Here is a 16,091-nt window from a genome sequence, read left to right as displayed (position 1 = left end):
CTCTGTCAGCAGCTCCTAGCTTGCTCTCTCCTTCCCCTCTATTTGCTTTACCGGACAGACCTTCTCAACTTTTATAGAAACAGCTTTACTGAGGTGTAAGTGAGACACAGAGAGTTGCACGTATGTAATGTGTATAATGTGATGAGTTTGGACAGATGCAAACACCTGTGATCTCATCACCACAACCAAGGTAACTGACATACCCAGCACCTCCCAGACTTTCCTTGTGTCCCTCAGTGTGTGCGTGTGTGCGCGTGTGTGGTAAGAACACCTAACGTGAAATCTACCCTCTTAACAGGTTTTGAAACGCACAATACTGCATGGCTACCTATAGGCACTATGTCGTAGCGCAGATCTCTGGGATGTAATCATCCTGCATAACTGAAACTTTATACCTGTTGAGTAACACTCCCCAGTACTCCCACCCCTATATGTTCTCTGCTTCCATAAGTCTGACCATTTTAGACATCTCAACAAGTGGAGCCATGCAGTCTTTGTCTTTCGGTGAACTGGCTTATTTCACTAGCGTAACGTCCTCCGGGCTCATCCATGTGTCATGACGAGCAGGAATTCCTCCTTGTTTTTAAGGCTCAACCTTTATGCTTCAGTTGTCAATTCCAGAAGAAAACCACCCTGACATTATCTTTTCTAGGTTTTCTTCCTCTATTCACATTTTCTGTGAGTTAAACTTAAATACTTGAAGGGCAAGGACCACATTGTATTCATTTTTGCAAGCCTAGCTCCCAACAGTGTTAGGCACATAGTAGGCCTTAAATAAATGTTTAATAGTTTGTGAAACTATTAGATGATGTGAATTAGGAGCAGGTTGATTTTTGTATAAGCTCATTTTCTTAAAATGTTAGTTAATATGATCTTGAAAGGACTGATTTTGAAGAACTGTTCATTTCTAACCATTTGGGAAATAACAGTCCTCTTGTTAAAGTACATTATGTTTAGGGAAATTAAACATGAAGGTGGCATAGAAGAATGTGGGGAGACAGGTATTTCACCTTTCTTTTCAATGCTTCCCTTAACTAATTCCTGTAAGAATGACAAGGTGCTTCATAGGACTTTTTGCAGTATGGTGGTATGCGTGTCATCTATTATGTGAATAACTTAAAAAAATACAAAAGCTGATGAAAAATGTACCCCAAGAAAGAGTTTTGGTAATACTTGTATCAGACAAAAGATATTTAATCCACTAGAGGAGTTATCCCAGAATCAAAAAGACAAAGTTTCCATAAACCACAATTCTTATACAAAAATGAGCTGATGATATAGTCTAATAATTCTTTTTAAACAAGAGCTGACCTATGAATAAAAACCTTTTCTTTTTTGCATAGAATTTCCCCCCTTTTTTGGTAGTCTAACAAATTGGTATTTTATTATATTACAAAAGACAATAAACCACTTTTCTTTTAAATACCGTGTACTCAGGATTTAATGAACACTGTGTATCAGACCCATAGCTGAGTTTAAATTCTAAATCTAATACTTGAAATAAAATAAGTACCTCTCTCTCCCAAAAACTCTGGCAATCAAAACCTGTGGAACTGAATATTATAAACTCTTTCATATGGTCGCATATTTCTTAATCTTCTAAATTCTTCAGTAAACTCATTTGATCTATAGCTGAGGACTCATGCCAGGATGTGGAGTAATCCTCTTCTCTCCTAGACATTTGGCAAGCCTGTCATAAAGGCCTTCATCATTCAAATTCCTCCTCTGAGACAACAATTATCTTGTCTTGAAAGCAGCATCATGCATTTAGAAAACTATGGGAAAGTCTAATCTTGCCTGTTAGCTTGTACCGGCTTTTCTTGTTTATAGCACGAGACAATTACTGAAAATCCTACAATGAGTTCTCTCTTTTGCCAGAAAATTTGGGATAAAAATCAACAGAGCTGATTCCTTTAAAGACTGGATTCCAGGATGCCCAATTTATGCCGTTTTCCCCCCAGTTGTTTCATAACCAGTATCAACTGACACCAGTACATTGCTAAGAGAACAATTTACTTGAACGGCTAAATGGAGGAAATGAAATCATTGACAGAGCAGCAATCTTGTTCACCTTTGGCATGTGGCCACACCCTAAGTAACTCCTAAGGAGCTCAGTCTAGAGCCCTCTAGTCGTGGTGCAGGTGGTTCTAAGCCTTTAAAAAGTCACTTATTTTCCCGTCTTCATTTTCTCATCTATGAAGCATATTCATTTGTTGACTCATTCATTAAATAATTAATAATTACATGCCACATGCCAGAAACTGTGCTAGACAATGATGATAAAATAGAGGTTCAAAAAATATTCACAGGGCAGTGGTCAGAAAGACAAGGGAAATAGGAGTCACAAAACAATGTGCTCTGTCTGCAGGAGGCATAAGCTCATAGGATTGCGAAGGATGACACCTCTCGTGCTGTGCTGAGAGCACAGGCAAGTGCTTCGTGAGAGACCTGGGGTATGAGCTGAGTCCTGTAGGTGGGGAAGCTCACCTGGGCCTTGGGGAGAACATCTGCAACGTGCGGCATTTTGAGATAGTAAAGGAAGATGACACTACAGGTTGCAAAAGAAGAAAGGGCACAGAGAAGGATAGACAAAGATAGGAAAAGGACAAACTTTGAAGGGACCAGAATGGCTGTAGAAGATATGGAATCCATCTGGAAGGAAAGGGAAGTTATTAAAGAGTTTTCAACCAAAGAGCTACGTGATCACAGTTATGATTTAGAAATATTACCCCACTTGTAGAAGTAGAGGCAATGAGACAGCTGGGAGAAAGCTACAAAAATACAGATACAAATTGACAAGGGCCTAAATAAGGCAGTGGTATGAGCTAACGGGAAGTAGAAGTGACATGATTTAGGAACTATTTGGATGCGGAGGATGAGAGAGAGAAAAAAAATCTAGGGTCATTTTTAGAGTTTAGTTTTGGACAGGCTATATTTGTAGTACATAAGAGACCTCCAAGTGGAGGTACTGAGCAGGCCGTGGAGTGTAGGAGCCTGGAACTCAGGAGGAATGTCTGGGTGGAAATAGAAGACTGGGATTCTTTAAACCATACAACATATAAATAAGAGAAGGAGGAACAGCTTTACGGAAGGAGACAAAAAGGATGGCCTCAAAGGTAGGAGAAAACAATCAGCGTCAATGAACCAAGAGAATAGAGAGTTTCAAGGATAGAACAGTCAACAGCGTCAGTTCCTAAACGGCAGTGAAATAAGGTGAAGCCTGAAAGGCACTCAGGGAATCTCGTGACTCAGATATTGGTGATCATAGAGGAGGCAGGGCCAGCGGAGTAGCTTGGACATAAACCAGACGCTAGTGGGTTGAAGAGTTAGCAGAACCACAAGAAATTGAACACTTCCTCTAGAAGCTTGGGATAAAGGAGGAGATCAGCTAATTGGCTACACGATCTTTATGGCTCTCTTTAGCAACAATATTCTATGAAATTCTACTAGCAAAATAGCTGTGTCAAGAAAAGTAGGCATGCTTCCCCAAATGTCTGATTGACCACCAGCCTGGATGTTAAGAAATTGTGGAGATGGGGCTCAGGTGGGTTCAGCACAGGATTTGCTGACCTGGGACTTGGCTTGGGGCGCCCATGCAGGCAGTACACTTGCTCCTGACCAGGAATGAAGTGGGCAGGAGGGGCAGCTGGCCACCAGCCTCCCTGACCTCTTGGCTGGTGGTGGTGGGAGGTGTAGGGGAGCACAACCATGTTAAACAGTGGAAAGATGGAAATTGTTATCCACAGGGGATTCAGATAACCTTTAGATGGACACACAGCAATACAGAGGAACTCTGATGAAATACCCTGCTGTCTACTCACAGGTGGTCCTGGAGGCCCTGGTTTTCCTGGAGGACCTGGTTTTCCTCGTCTTCCCTAGAAACCAAAGAGAAACAGACAACAGCTACTGTGATTCCATTTTATTTTAAGATGAGACAATATTAAATGGCAATTTTAAAGACTAAAAATTAACTAAAAGTTAAAAAACAATTCCAGGTCCACATGACCTTTAAAGACCTGTGAAGTCAAAAAGCTATGAGACAACTTTTAACAGCCAAGATGAGAAAAACAGTGCCTGGAATGAATAAACCGTGACTCTTATTAGCAGCCCTTTAAAGGCTGTCTACTTTGGTACTCTAGCAAAGTAATATAAAATATCTGAAAGATGGGCTAAGATGGGCATTTTATCTGATAATTCAGTGGGTTCAGGTGCAATAATAAATGCATTTATCATCTTAAATTGGTATTTCTCAAAGAGTGATCTGAATTCCAATTTTTTTTATTTTTTTGCGGTACGCGGGCCTCTCACTGCTGTGGCCTCTCCCATTGCGGAGCACAGGCTCCGGACGCGCAGGCTCAGCGGCCATGGCTCACCGGCCCAGCCGCTCCGCGGCTCGTGGGATCTTCCCGGACCGGGGCACGAACCCGTGTCCCCTGCATCGGCAGGAGGACTCTCAAGCACTGCGCCACCAGGGAAGCCCTGAATTCCAATTTTATAGGAGTTTCCTGAGAGTGCTATCAGGTATTAGAAATACATTTTTCTGGGCTCCATCCTGTACTTACTGGTTTAGAATCTCTGGGGAAGGGATCCATGAATCTGCATTTAAAAAACCCCTTCAGGTAATACTCATACTCACTAACGTTTGAAAAGCACTTCCGTAAGCCATATTATAATTATATATGTTGTGAAAAGCACATTAACTAGCTCTTTTCTTCCCTTTGGATGATTAAGCTGTTTTATAAGTGAAATACAATGTTCACTCCTTGCTTATTAATCTTCATTATTGTAAGTGAATGTTAACTCCCCAAGTTCACAACTTGCTAAATTCCAACTGCAAGAGCCAGAATGACACTGTGTATCTATATCATTTAAAAAACATTTATTTATTATACATTTATTTTCTTAATTATTTTTTTCCTTTATCATAGAAGGAAGCAAGCCTAGGTATGGATAGCACACATTTTGAATGAGAAGCATTTCTGAGCAGGTTTTCTAATTCTATTTCATTGTTACTAATAACTTTATTTTATTACCATATTGGTAGTATGTTAATACGTATTAAGGCTTGTTGTTACTTAAAAGGTAAAAGTATTAGGCTGATCTTTCAACTCTTTCTGGGGAGAATTGTAAGCATAAACACGGAAAGCCCATTTCACTGACAGATTTTCTTGCTCTGAAAGAGTCAGGCAATTTTCGCTTGACTTTCTGGTCTTCATCTAGGCTTGGGGTGGGGTAGGAAATGCAGTACCCACTGAAGCAGCAGAGTAAGGTTTGGAAGGTAGGTAAACAAATGCGACACCGTGATTGGGTGGGAAATGCTTCCATTAGTTGCTGAAGGCAAGTTAAGTACCAACTGTCAAGGACTCCACATAAAAATAGCAGCTGTAGGCATAAAAAATCCTGGCTAACAACTACAGAACAGATTTTTTTTAAAATTTCATTAAAACCAGAAATATAATTAGTAGTATTTTCATGTACCTTCTGTTTTAGAGATCTGAACCTTGGATTTCCTTTGGGGGGGTTGTAAGATTGGAATGAATATATAATTTAATATTCTGTATACTGAATAAAAGTTACACACATGGACCTAATTTTCTTGTTTTGCAGTTTACACATTCTGAAAATCAATATATTGGGTCTTTTAGTAAATGCAAGTCAATCAGCCCCTGAGGATTAATCAATGGTAAAACGTTTACTTGGCAAGTGGAAGCACCGTAATTTATTCATTTACAAGAGCACAAAGAAACAAAATCAGTGACATTGGAGTAGGTGATTGGTTCTTTCCTTTAGGTTGAGGTAAGTTAAAACCATAGGATAAACTTTGTGTGCAGTCTCCTTTCCTTAAAGGAGACATACATATTGATTTGGGCAGGAAGTGGAGAAAATGAGGTTATCGATCAACGTTTATCACAGAGTTAATGTTTAAGATAAACCCCGTCTCAGCTATTGCAACATAACATTGTCATGTCATGTCATGATTCAGCACGGTACGGGCAAGCTTCCAAATTCTTGTACATCGCTGCTGATTTACGTCATCGTTCAAAGCCTTGCGACTGTCAAGAGTATACGGATGTGTCTCTCGAAGAGCACAGGGGAACGCTGGTTGTCTTTATGCCTCCTTGCTAACAGCAGACATGCAGGTAAGATGTTTTTGAAGATCGCCAAATTATTGGAACATACTGTACACAGATAACTTCAGCCAGCACGTATTTTTCAGTTTAAATGTGGTTTCTAGGCTTGAATTTCTAGTAACATCCTGAAGCAGATTTGAATACTTTTTTCTTTTTCAGCTTTATTGAGATATAATTGGCATGTAACATTGTGTACGTTTCATGTGTGCAAGTGATGCCTTCATACCCTTATATGTTAGGAATAAAGTTAGTGAATACCTCCGTCAGCCTACATAATTACCATTTGTGTGTGTGTGTGTGTTGAGAACATTTAAAACTCTACTCTCTCAGAAACTTTCAAGTATAAACACAATATTGTTAACTAGAGTCACCATGCTGTACACTGGATCCCCAAACGTATTCATCTTCTAACCGGAAGTCTGTGCACTTTGACCGGCATCTCCTCATCTCCCCCTTCCTCAGCCTTTGGCAGCCAACATTGTCTCTGCTTCGATGAATTAGGCTTTTTTAGATTCCATACTCTGGGGCTGGGGCTGTGCCTGGGAGGGCCAGGGAATACCCTCCTGACGTCGATAGAGGGACTGTTTTTGCGTGTTTGTTTCCACTTCTGTCTCCTCTTATTTCAGGCCCTTCATTCTAGACCCACTGTAAAGTGAGACAAAAAGTGGGCACTCGGACATGGGTTGGGATGAAAATCCCAGCAAATAACAGATAAATGCTGAGCTGGGTGTGGCCTTCCTGGCTAGGATGCCTGGTCCCAGGTGGCCATTTGTTCAGAAGCAACTCTGATCAGTTGGAGTCTGGCTGAATCTCCACATGGATGGTTTCAGCAGCATTACAACTGGGTTAATCCAATACTTTTCTGAAAATTGGAGTATGAGGCATAAAATGCAGATTTACCACATCAGGTTGCCCTGGAAACCTCAAAGCGCTCATCACGTACGTTTCCTGTTTGGCAACAGTGTAAAGGTTATCAGACAGCAGTTTAGGTATCTGTCGAATGATTTAAGCCCAGCGGTGCTCTAACCCAGTCACACATCAGCATCCTCGGGAGACCTAGCTGAAACAGATTGCTCTCCCCACTTCCAGAGTTTCTGACTAAGCAGGTCCGGAGTGGGACCGGAGAACTCACATTTATAACAAGTTCCCAGCAGTACTGATGCTACTGGCCTTGAGACCACACTGTGAGAACTCCTGTTCTAAACCTCAACCTCTTATTTCATATTTAAAGTCAGGCAATCTCGTATAGCCCTTAATCTTGTAAACCTTGTAGCTCAGAACAAAAGAGCTGGGTTGGTTTGGTGACTGTGTGGAACTTTAAGAATAAAAACCCCATTGTCAACTTCAGGACCACCTGGATTGGAATCCCAGCCTTTTCTTTTATGGAAGGTTCTTGTGTCAAGATGTCCTTGCTGTAAAATTGGTACTTACACATTGAAGCCTGTTTGTTAAGAACTGAAAAAGAGATCATGTGTAAAATTCCTACCACGCACACACCCATTAGGATGGCTAGTTTCAAGAAACCAAATAAGCGTTGGTGAGGATCTGGAGAAACTGGAATGCTTGCGCACTGCTGGCGAGATTGTAAAATGGAGCAACTGCTATGGAAAACACTGCGCAGATTTTTAAAATAATGAAAAGCAGAATGACCATGTGATCCAGAAATTCCATTTCTGGGTCTATATTCAAAGGAATTGAAAACAGGGTCGTGAAGAGATATCTGCACACCTGTGTTCATAAGCAGCACTATTCAGAATAGCCAAGAGGTAGAACCAATCCAAACGTCCATTAACAGACGAGTAGATCAACAAAATGTGGTACATACAATGGAATATTATTCAGTTTTGAAAAGGACATTCTGATACATGCTACAACATGCATAAACCTTGATGACATCATGCTAATTGAAATAGGCACAGTGAAATAAGTCAGTAGAAGACAAATACCGTATGATTTCACTTATATGAGGTATTTAGAGTAGCCAAATTTATAGAAACAGAAGGTAGAATGCTGGTGGCCAGGGGCTGGGGGGCGGGGGATAGAGGAAGTTATTTAATGGGAACAGAGTTTTAATTTCACAAGATGAAAAAGTTCTGGAGGTCTTTTCACAACAATGCGACTATACTTAACACTAATGAACTGTACACTTGAAAACGGTTAAGATGGTAAATTTTATGCTATGTGTTTTTCTCCACAATTAAAAACAACAACAACAACAACACTCCTACTATAATATCTGACACAGTGGGAATAATAAATGTTAGTTCCTTTTCTCCCTGCCCTTCTACCATCCTTTACCCAATTATCCATTTTTTTTTCCATTTAAAAATGTGGATAATATATCAAGAAAACCTTAAAATCTGTGTTGTGCATCAGTTAAAAAAACGTAACCGTCAACCTTACATAGGGGATTTTTTCATCTAAAACAACAATCAAGGTGCCCATTAAGAGTAGAAACAGAAAAAGGAAATTATAGATTATTCATACAGTGGAATGCTATATAACAATGGAAATGAACGGAATACAGCTATATGCAACAATACGGTTAAACTGTGTAAACACAACGTTGATCAATTTATATAAGGAATAAAAGCAGGCAATACTAAGCTAAGCTGTTAGAAGTTGCAATAGGTCACCGATGTGGGGGTGGGGAGCGACCGAGAGCATCAGACTAAGATGCTGATGTTTTGTTTCTTGAACTGTGTGCAGGTTACAAGCGTGTTCTTGATTTGTGAAAAATCAACAAGTGGTCTCCTTAGGATACATACATTTTTCTGAATGTTTGTTATACTTCAATAAAAATTTTTAAAAAAATGAAACCAGGGGATTTCCACGATGGAATGATTTTATTTGAATTATCAAATGACTTCATCCATCTGCATTTGCTGTGTACAAGACCACAGAGGGTCAATACCGTCAGGAAGGAAAAAAAAAAAAAAACCCAAGGCCTATTTAAATAAATGACATCTACAAATTTTCAACAGTAAAAATAACCTGATGCTTCCAGGATGACTTCCAGTATGAGAGCACATGTATCTTAAATCAGCCACTTGATTTATAAACACTTGACCATCCAGGAGTATTAAGGGAAGAATGCAAATAATGGACGACTGGTACTTATCTGACAGATGGTTTTTGTTGTTCATTAGGATGATGAGGAGGAGGACAAATTACAGTAGTAATCGTACTGAAATAAAGGGTGGTATGCAGACCCCAAGCCCACAGAAGACACGTGTGTAAGTAATCTCTCTAAATTGCCAGGTCTTCTAATGCAGCTGGCTCCTCTCCAGAATTCCCCTGGTCTCATGTGTGTATTTAGCAGAGTCTTAGGCATCAACTCAGCCTGAACAAGGCACCAAGGAAATGTCGAGGAAGAGGAGACAGGGCCTTGACTGGCACCCACAACTGTGAAGTAGGTGTTAATTACACAGGAAAACATTACAGACCATCTGGGAAGTTTAGTTTTCTTTTTTTACATTGTGAACGGAAATAAGATTAATGACTGATGTAAAAAGTTAGCACATTTTGAAATCGACGATATGTGAAAAAATGGGAACGGAATACTTACACGAGGAAGGCACAACGTCTTAAGTGAATTTTATTTCTTAACATCTTTAAAAATACATCTAAGACAGCAATGAGGCTAGTCATAATGGTCTCCTTATTTCAGGGATCAGACAAGTGGCTCTTGTAAGGACACAGGAAGACGATGTAATTCAGCATGAACAAAGAATCTGAAATAGGTTTAGAGCTAAGGAAAGATGAATCCATATTGTGATGCTATTCCCGATATTGCTTTTCTCATTTAGGCTGGGATCTTAAAATTTCTAAATCATGTCACAATTTCCCCATCTCTCTGTTCCCTTCCTTTTTTTCCCCTTTGGATGGACTCTACCAGTAACTAATGTGGCTTTTCAAAACAAGTTAGAAATGTGACAATATTAACTAAACCCCCTCAGCTATAACTGAATAAATGATAATCTGAATAAATGATAATCTGAATCAACGATAAAGCTTCATCGAAACATTGGACTGGGCCAAATGGTCTGGTCTGGGGCTTCCCTGGTGGCGCAGTGGTTGAGAGTCCGCCTGCCGATGCAGGGGAACCGGGTTCGCGCCCCGGTCTGGGAGGATCCCGCATGCCGCGGAGCGGCTGGGCCTGTGAGCCATGGCCGCTGAGCCTGCGCGTCCGGAGCCTGTGCTCCGCAACGGGACCCTCAGCTATAACTGAATAAATGATAATCTGAATAAATGATAATCTGAATCAACGATAAAGCTTCATCGACACATTGGACTGGGCCAAATGGTCTGGTCTGGGGCTTCCCTGGTGGCGCAGCGGTTGAGAGTCCGCCTGCCGATGCAGGGGAACCGGGTTCGCGCCCCGGTCTGGGAAGATCCCACGTGCCGCGGAGCGGCTGGGCCTGTGAGCCATGGCCGCTGAGCCTGCGCGTCCGGAGCCTGTGCTCCGCAACGGGAGAGGCCACAGCAGAGGGAGGCCCGCATACCACAAAAAAAAAAAAACAAACACAAATGGTCTGGTCTGTGGTCAGCATGGTCTACAGTCACTGTTGAGCATCCCTATGAAGTTATCATGGTGGTACCAATTTGGTCATGAAGATAAGTATAGTTAGGGTCTGACCTCTTAAGTCCCTTCTGACTGGATGAACCCCAAAGCAACTTTTCCTTGTGTGCCCCAAGCTGTGCATGTACCAAGAAACATAAAAGTCTAGGACAAATGATTATTAAAATGGTTACCATTGATCAAATGCTTGCCATGAGCCAAGCACTGAGTGCTAAGCATGGACTTACACTATTTCATTTAATCTGCTCAAAACTACTATGGGTGAGTGATACTGTTCCCATTTTACAGAGAACGAAAGATTAAACATCTAGCTCCAAATCACTCTGCTCTTAATTGGTGGGGCTAAAATTTAACCCCAAGTGTGTCTGATCTTAAAACCCGTAATCCTCAGGATTAAGGTTTCCTTGGGGGGGCATATCCTGGTCATTCACGATTTCAGTTACTTTGCTTCTCTAATTGCTGAGTTTCTCTTGTTTTCTCACCACCAAGCCAGATTTTTTTATTTTTTTTATTTTTTTGCGGTACGCGGGCCTCTCACTGCTGTGGCCTCTCCCGTCGCGGAGCACAGGCTCCGGACGCGCAGGCTCAGCGGCCATGGCTCACGGGCCCAGCCGCTCCACGGCACGTGGGATCTTCCCAGACCGGGGCACGAACCCGCGTCCCCTGCATCGGCAGGCGGACTCTCAACCACTGCGCCACCAGGGAAGCCCCAAGCCAGATTTTTAAATGTCCCATCGTCTGACGACTTTGCCCTTGGGAATTCAGGTCTTCCTAAGTTCTCACCTGCTCCCCTGATGGCTGCTTGCCTTTGCCTTGTGCCAGCAGGACAACCACAACCTTCCACTTAGACTGGACTCACGACTGTCTTGCCAAACCACCAACTCTCTCTGTCCCAATCGCGGGCTCCGTTTTCTATGCCTGCCATTGCCGATCTCAGCCAATGCACTTGCTTCATCTCGGCTCACGGGTGGGGCACGGTAGGGCATGGCTTAGCTGCTTCCTGACCATCTGTGATACATCTTAACATCTTTGTGCGGCAGCGAGAGGGTGGATGCTCCCTCCGTATTTGGAAGTTCGCAGGGGGATGCCTGCAGGCTGGAGGAGGAGAATCGGGCTTGGACTCTGCCTTCCTTGTCCGGGAACTATGCCCATGCCCTGGGGTCCCCATCTCCACGCACTCATAAGGCCTCAAGCATCTTTCGTTTTTATTAAGGAAACTGTTACATTTTTAGACTTAGGGAGCAGATGAAATCAACACGTAGAGGGACAAATAATGCACATAAACTGCTAGTGTCTTATTTAAAAGAAGTGTTAACAGGAAAACAACGTGGTGAGGTTCCTCAACAAATTTCAGACGGGTCAGAGCTTGAGGCAGTGTAAAAGAAGGAATTCAGCCTTACCAGTCAGCACTGGAACAAAGAAATCGTCAATGACATTTTATATCTTGATTTCAATGAAGGTAAATTTATAGAAGTGCATTTTCAGCATTTTTGAGTCACGTCCTTTTTAACGTATGAAATGTACCCTCAAGGGGCGGAATTTCAGAACTGCAGTTTCAGTGAGAAGGGCTGAATTGAGTAGCACCAAATAAACACATAGGAATACACTTTGCAGCTATTCAATAACTGCCCATAAACAAAGAGAATCCCCAAGGATCCGTAAGATGCAAGCATGAAGGTCACCCAATTTTGATACAGAAGAATTTTCAGTGCATAATTCTCAATCCATCAACTTAAATTTAATGGATCAAATTGCATTTGGATATTTAAATGCCAACTTCAAACCCTATCAAAAAATGAGTAAATTTATTCAGCAGAAATGTACTGTCTGTGTTGTACATACTGTTCTAGGGGAAAATATATGAATGACTAAGGCCTGGATCTTGCTTTCAGGGTAGAAGAGGGGGAAGAGCTATTCACAACAGCTGTTTGGAGAGTGTTGCTCATTTGGCTGCAGGTAAACTCAGAAGTTCCGGGGAGGGAAGGTGAGAATTAAGTTGCCTCCCAAAGCTTTCAGTAACTCTCTCAGCCTTTCGTTTGACAGGGGCAGTGGCGGAGTTGGTCACCGGGATGGGATGGGAGGGAAATGCGGGTGGAGAAAGCCATCTGCACCCCCTTGGCAATGAGATGGGGTGCTAGACCCTGAAGAGGCCCCTCAAACAGGCACAGCTTCCCTGGACACTTGTGCCCCCATACAGTTGTGTGTCCTCTTTGGTCCTTTTGTCCTCTGATACTTATTGCCAACCTTTCAAGCAACTGGGCTTGGAAGGCATTTCCCAGCCTGCCACTCCTTGTGCTTTCATGATGGACTTAAGTATTGGAACTCTGTATTGATGACCTTCAAAAACGGAATGCTTGTGGACATGCCATTATATAAATACTGGGTATGTTTTTTCTTGACTTGAATACTCTTTTCATTTCCTTAAACCCGACACCCAAGGTCACTTGCCAGTGTGACTGGGTAAGAGGAACTCTGAGTCTGACCTCTTCCAGCTGCTTTCCCACAGTCTCTTTCTCCTTCAGCTCTGACCTTTTCCCAGAATAAGGTTAGGGTGTCTTGGGAAAGCTGGTACCTCAGTTGGCCCTGCCAGCCCCAGCTGTGGGTCATTTGCTGGATTCTTTTTATGTTCTCCTTTGACTTCTCAGTCCCCTTCAGAGAAGTATCCTTCAGGCAGAAACTGCAGCTACATCTTATCCCGAGCATCCTGCTACACAGTACGTACATCCATCCATCCCTATACAGACGTCCATAAAGCCTAACCAACACCTACTCACCTACTTCCCACGTACTTGCCCCAGGCCCCAGCGAGTGACTGTCCTTGTCAAAGGGGTGGTGAGGGGCCTGTGTCCCTCTGCTGTTTTCCCTGGTAACCGATGAGCCCACCTGACGTCAACTCCTCTATAACTGGCAATCGCTCCAGGACCTTCCTTCAGACGTGTAAGCGGCCCCATCCATGAAACCACTGATGTCTCTGTTGCTGACTCCGGGCTCTTTCTTCGGTCTTAAAGCTGGGCAAATGCAGGCCTTCTAGGCCTGCAGCCCAACAACCTACCACCTCTTCACTGTGCTTTTGTAGAACATATTTCCCATTCTCAGCTGGCATGTGCCCAGATTCCTTCATTAATTCATTCAACAAACATTTAATGAGTCCTTACTGTGGGCCAGATCCTTCTCTGTGCTCTGGAAATATCTTGAATCCATTCTGTCCTCATAGAGCTTATACTCTAGTGCGGACAATGATAGTAATAGATAGCACCTGGTCCTTTCTCTCTGCCAGACACCGTTCAAAGCAATTTACATCTATGTATTCATTATATCCTCAAAGTCCTCGTAATATCTCTGAGGTATCTCTGTTTTACAGATGAGGCAACTGAGCGATGGAGCAGCTTGCCTGAGGTCACACGTCCAGTTAAGCAGCAGAGCTGGGACTTGAATTCAGGTAACTTGGCTGTGTCACCCTGTTATATACTGACTGCGTGTCTGAGAACTACACGAGTAGAGATATAAATTCTGGATAGCAACAAGAATCATAAAAAGTAAAGCAGGGTAAAGGGATACAGAGTTAGACGGGGTGGTGCGCCGTTGCAGACAGAAAAATCAGGGGAGGTCTCAGCAGACACCTGAACCAAGTGAGTTCGTGGGTCACGCAAGGGCTGAGAGAAAGGGCACCCAGCAGAGGGAACAGTGAGAACAAAGCCCTGGGTGGCTGGAGAAGAGCAAGCAGGGGATGGGAGGGCAGGCAGGGCAGATTAGCTGAGCCTTGAAGACTGGTGAGGGCTTTGTGTTTTCTTCCTTTGATTGTGTTGGGAAACCACTGGGAGTTGTCGTAAAGGGGCCACATCATGAGGCTGACCTAAACACTTGCCTGTGCAGAGGAACAGCCACTAGGGTAAAACTGCTACCAACTGATCATGTAATTCGGAGGCTCAACAGAACTGACTGTAGGTTATCTGATTTAGGTCGCTTGCGGGAACATTTCCTTCCATTTGTGCAGATAATCAGGAGTTGATTATCCGTAGAGCGTTTTGTGATGGTTAAGTTTATGTGGTGCCCAGATATTTGGCCAACCATTTTTCTGAATGTTTCTGTAAAGGTGGTCTCTGGATGAGATTAGCATTTAGATGGTGGATTCTGAGCCAAAGTAGGCTGCCATCCATAAGGTGTGTGGGCCTCACCAATCCGCCCAAGGCCTCAATGGAACAAAGACTGACCTCCCCAAGGCAGGAAGGAACTCTGCCAGCAGACGGCCTTTGGACTTGAATTACAACTCCTCACTGGGTCTCCAGCCTGCCAGGCTACTCTACAGATTTTGGATTTACCAAGACGCTACAACGGTGTGAGCCAGTTCTCTCTGTCTCTGTCTCTGCCTCCCTGTATACATAGCCTGACGTTTTCATTTCATTTTTCTGGAGAACCCTGACTAATACCCATTGCCATTTATAAGTACGAAGTATTGTTTACCTTCCTTTAACATCTTATGTTACTGAATATAATATCTATTATTCTCTGATATTTACCCAGTCCACTGTTTCTGACTGAAAAATAGATATAAGGAAATGAGATCTATTTCATCCTTCACTGTGAACGATTTTCAGATCGAGAACGCTGCATTGTTTAAGTAATCCTGCAAGACTTATATGAAGATATTAATAATTTAGTGAACTTGTACTCAAGGGAAAAAAAAAATGTTCTTGAAACATGTCAGGATGAATTTTCAAGGGAAAGACCTAATTAGCAGTGTCTGAAGTGTCTGTCATCACATTTAGAAAACAAGGACTAGTCCCTGTAGACAGAATGGTGAGTTAGACTTTAAAGCTTTAACTACTCCTGTTAATATGTATGATTAATGAGCAGTCTGTCAGTCGGCTGGCCTCACTAAAGCAAAAGACCTTGCAGGGGGAAAAAAAAGGATGTTTAAATTAATGTACACAGAAATATGCAAATGCAGTTTATAATCTTTTTAATATTATGATTAATTAATAACCTTAGAGTCTTTACTGCGAAAGGATGCCATAGCTTGAACATCTTTTAAAATACAGAATCAAAGCTATAAAGATGTCTGAAAGTAACAGATGGCCACAGGTCCCAGTGACTTTACAAATGAGAACTCTGGGAAGCTAATGAAAGCAAAAAAACTCTCAATGTTAGATCATGGCTGAGAAATCAAAAGCTGGGGGGAAAAGTATAAATCGAAGTAGTTATGTCATTATCTTTTCCTTACATATAATAAAGTATTTTTACCTGATGATTATTTGGAGAAAATCATATTGAAGAAACAAGAGTTAAGTCCATTTAAAGGAGAGAACATAGGAGGTGGGGTCTATTTGATGTCAAGATCTTCAGAGGCAAAGAGAAAATCCAATCATGTGCGTAAATGA

At 42.3% G+C, this 16,091-nt stretch overlaps 1 protein-coding gene across 1 annotated transcript in view; it reads right to left on the bottom strand.

Annotated features, from left to right (window-relative positions):
• The window catches only part of COL19A1 (collagen type XIX alpha 1 chain), a 342,743-nt gene that overhangs the window by 102,150 nt on the left and 224,502 nt on the right, over window positions 1-16,091 (bottom strand). The window contains exon 15 of the mRNA XM_028494726.1: window positions 3,822-3,875. Within this exon, the coding sequence (XP_028350527.1) occupies window positions 3,822-3,875 (54 nt within the window). The remainder of the gene's footprint in view (window positions 1-3,821; window positions 3,876-16,091) is intronic.

The sequence above is a fragment of the Physeter macrocephalus genome, chromosome 10 (assembly GCF_002837175.3).
Source record: "Physeter macrocephalus isolate SW-GA chromosome 10, ASM283717v5, whole genome shotgun sequence".
In the NCBI taxonomy this organism is placed as follows: Eukaryota; Metazoa; Chordata; class Mammalia; order Artiodactyla; family Physeteridae; genus Physeter; species Physeter macrocephalus.
The sequence above is the reverse complement of the archived record's forward strand: the minus strand, read 5'-3'. Positions and strand labels throughout refer to the sequence as shown.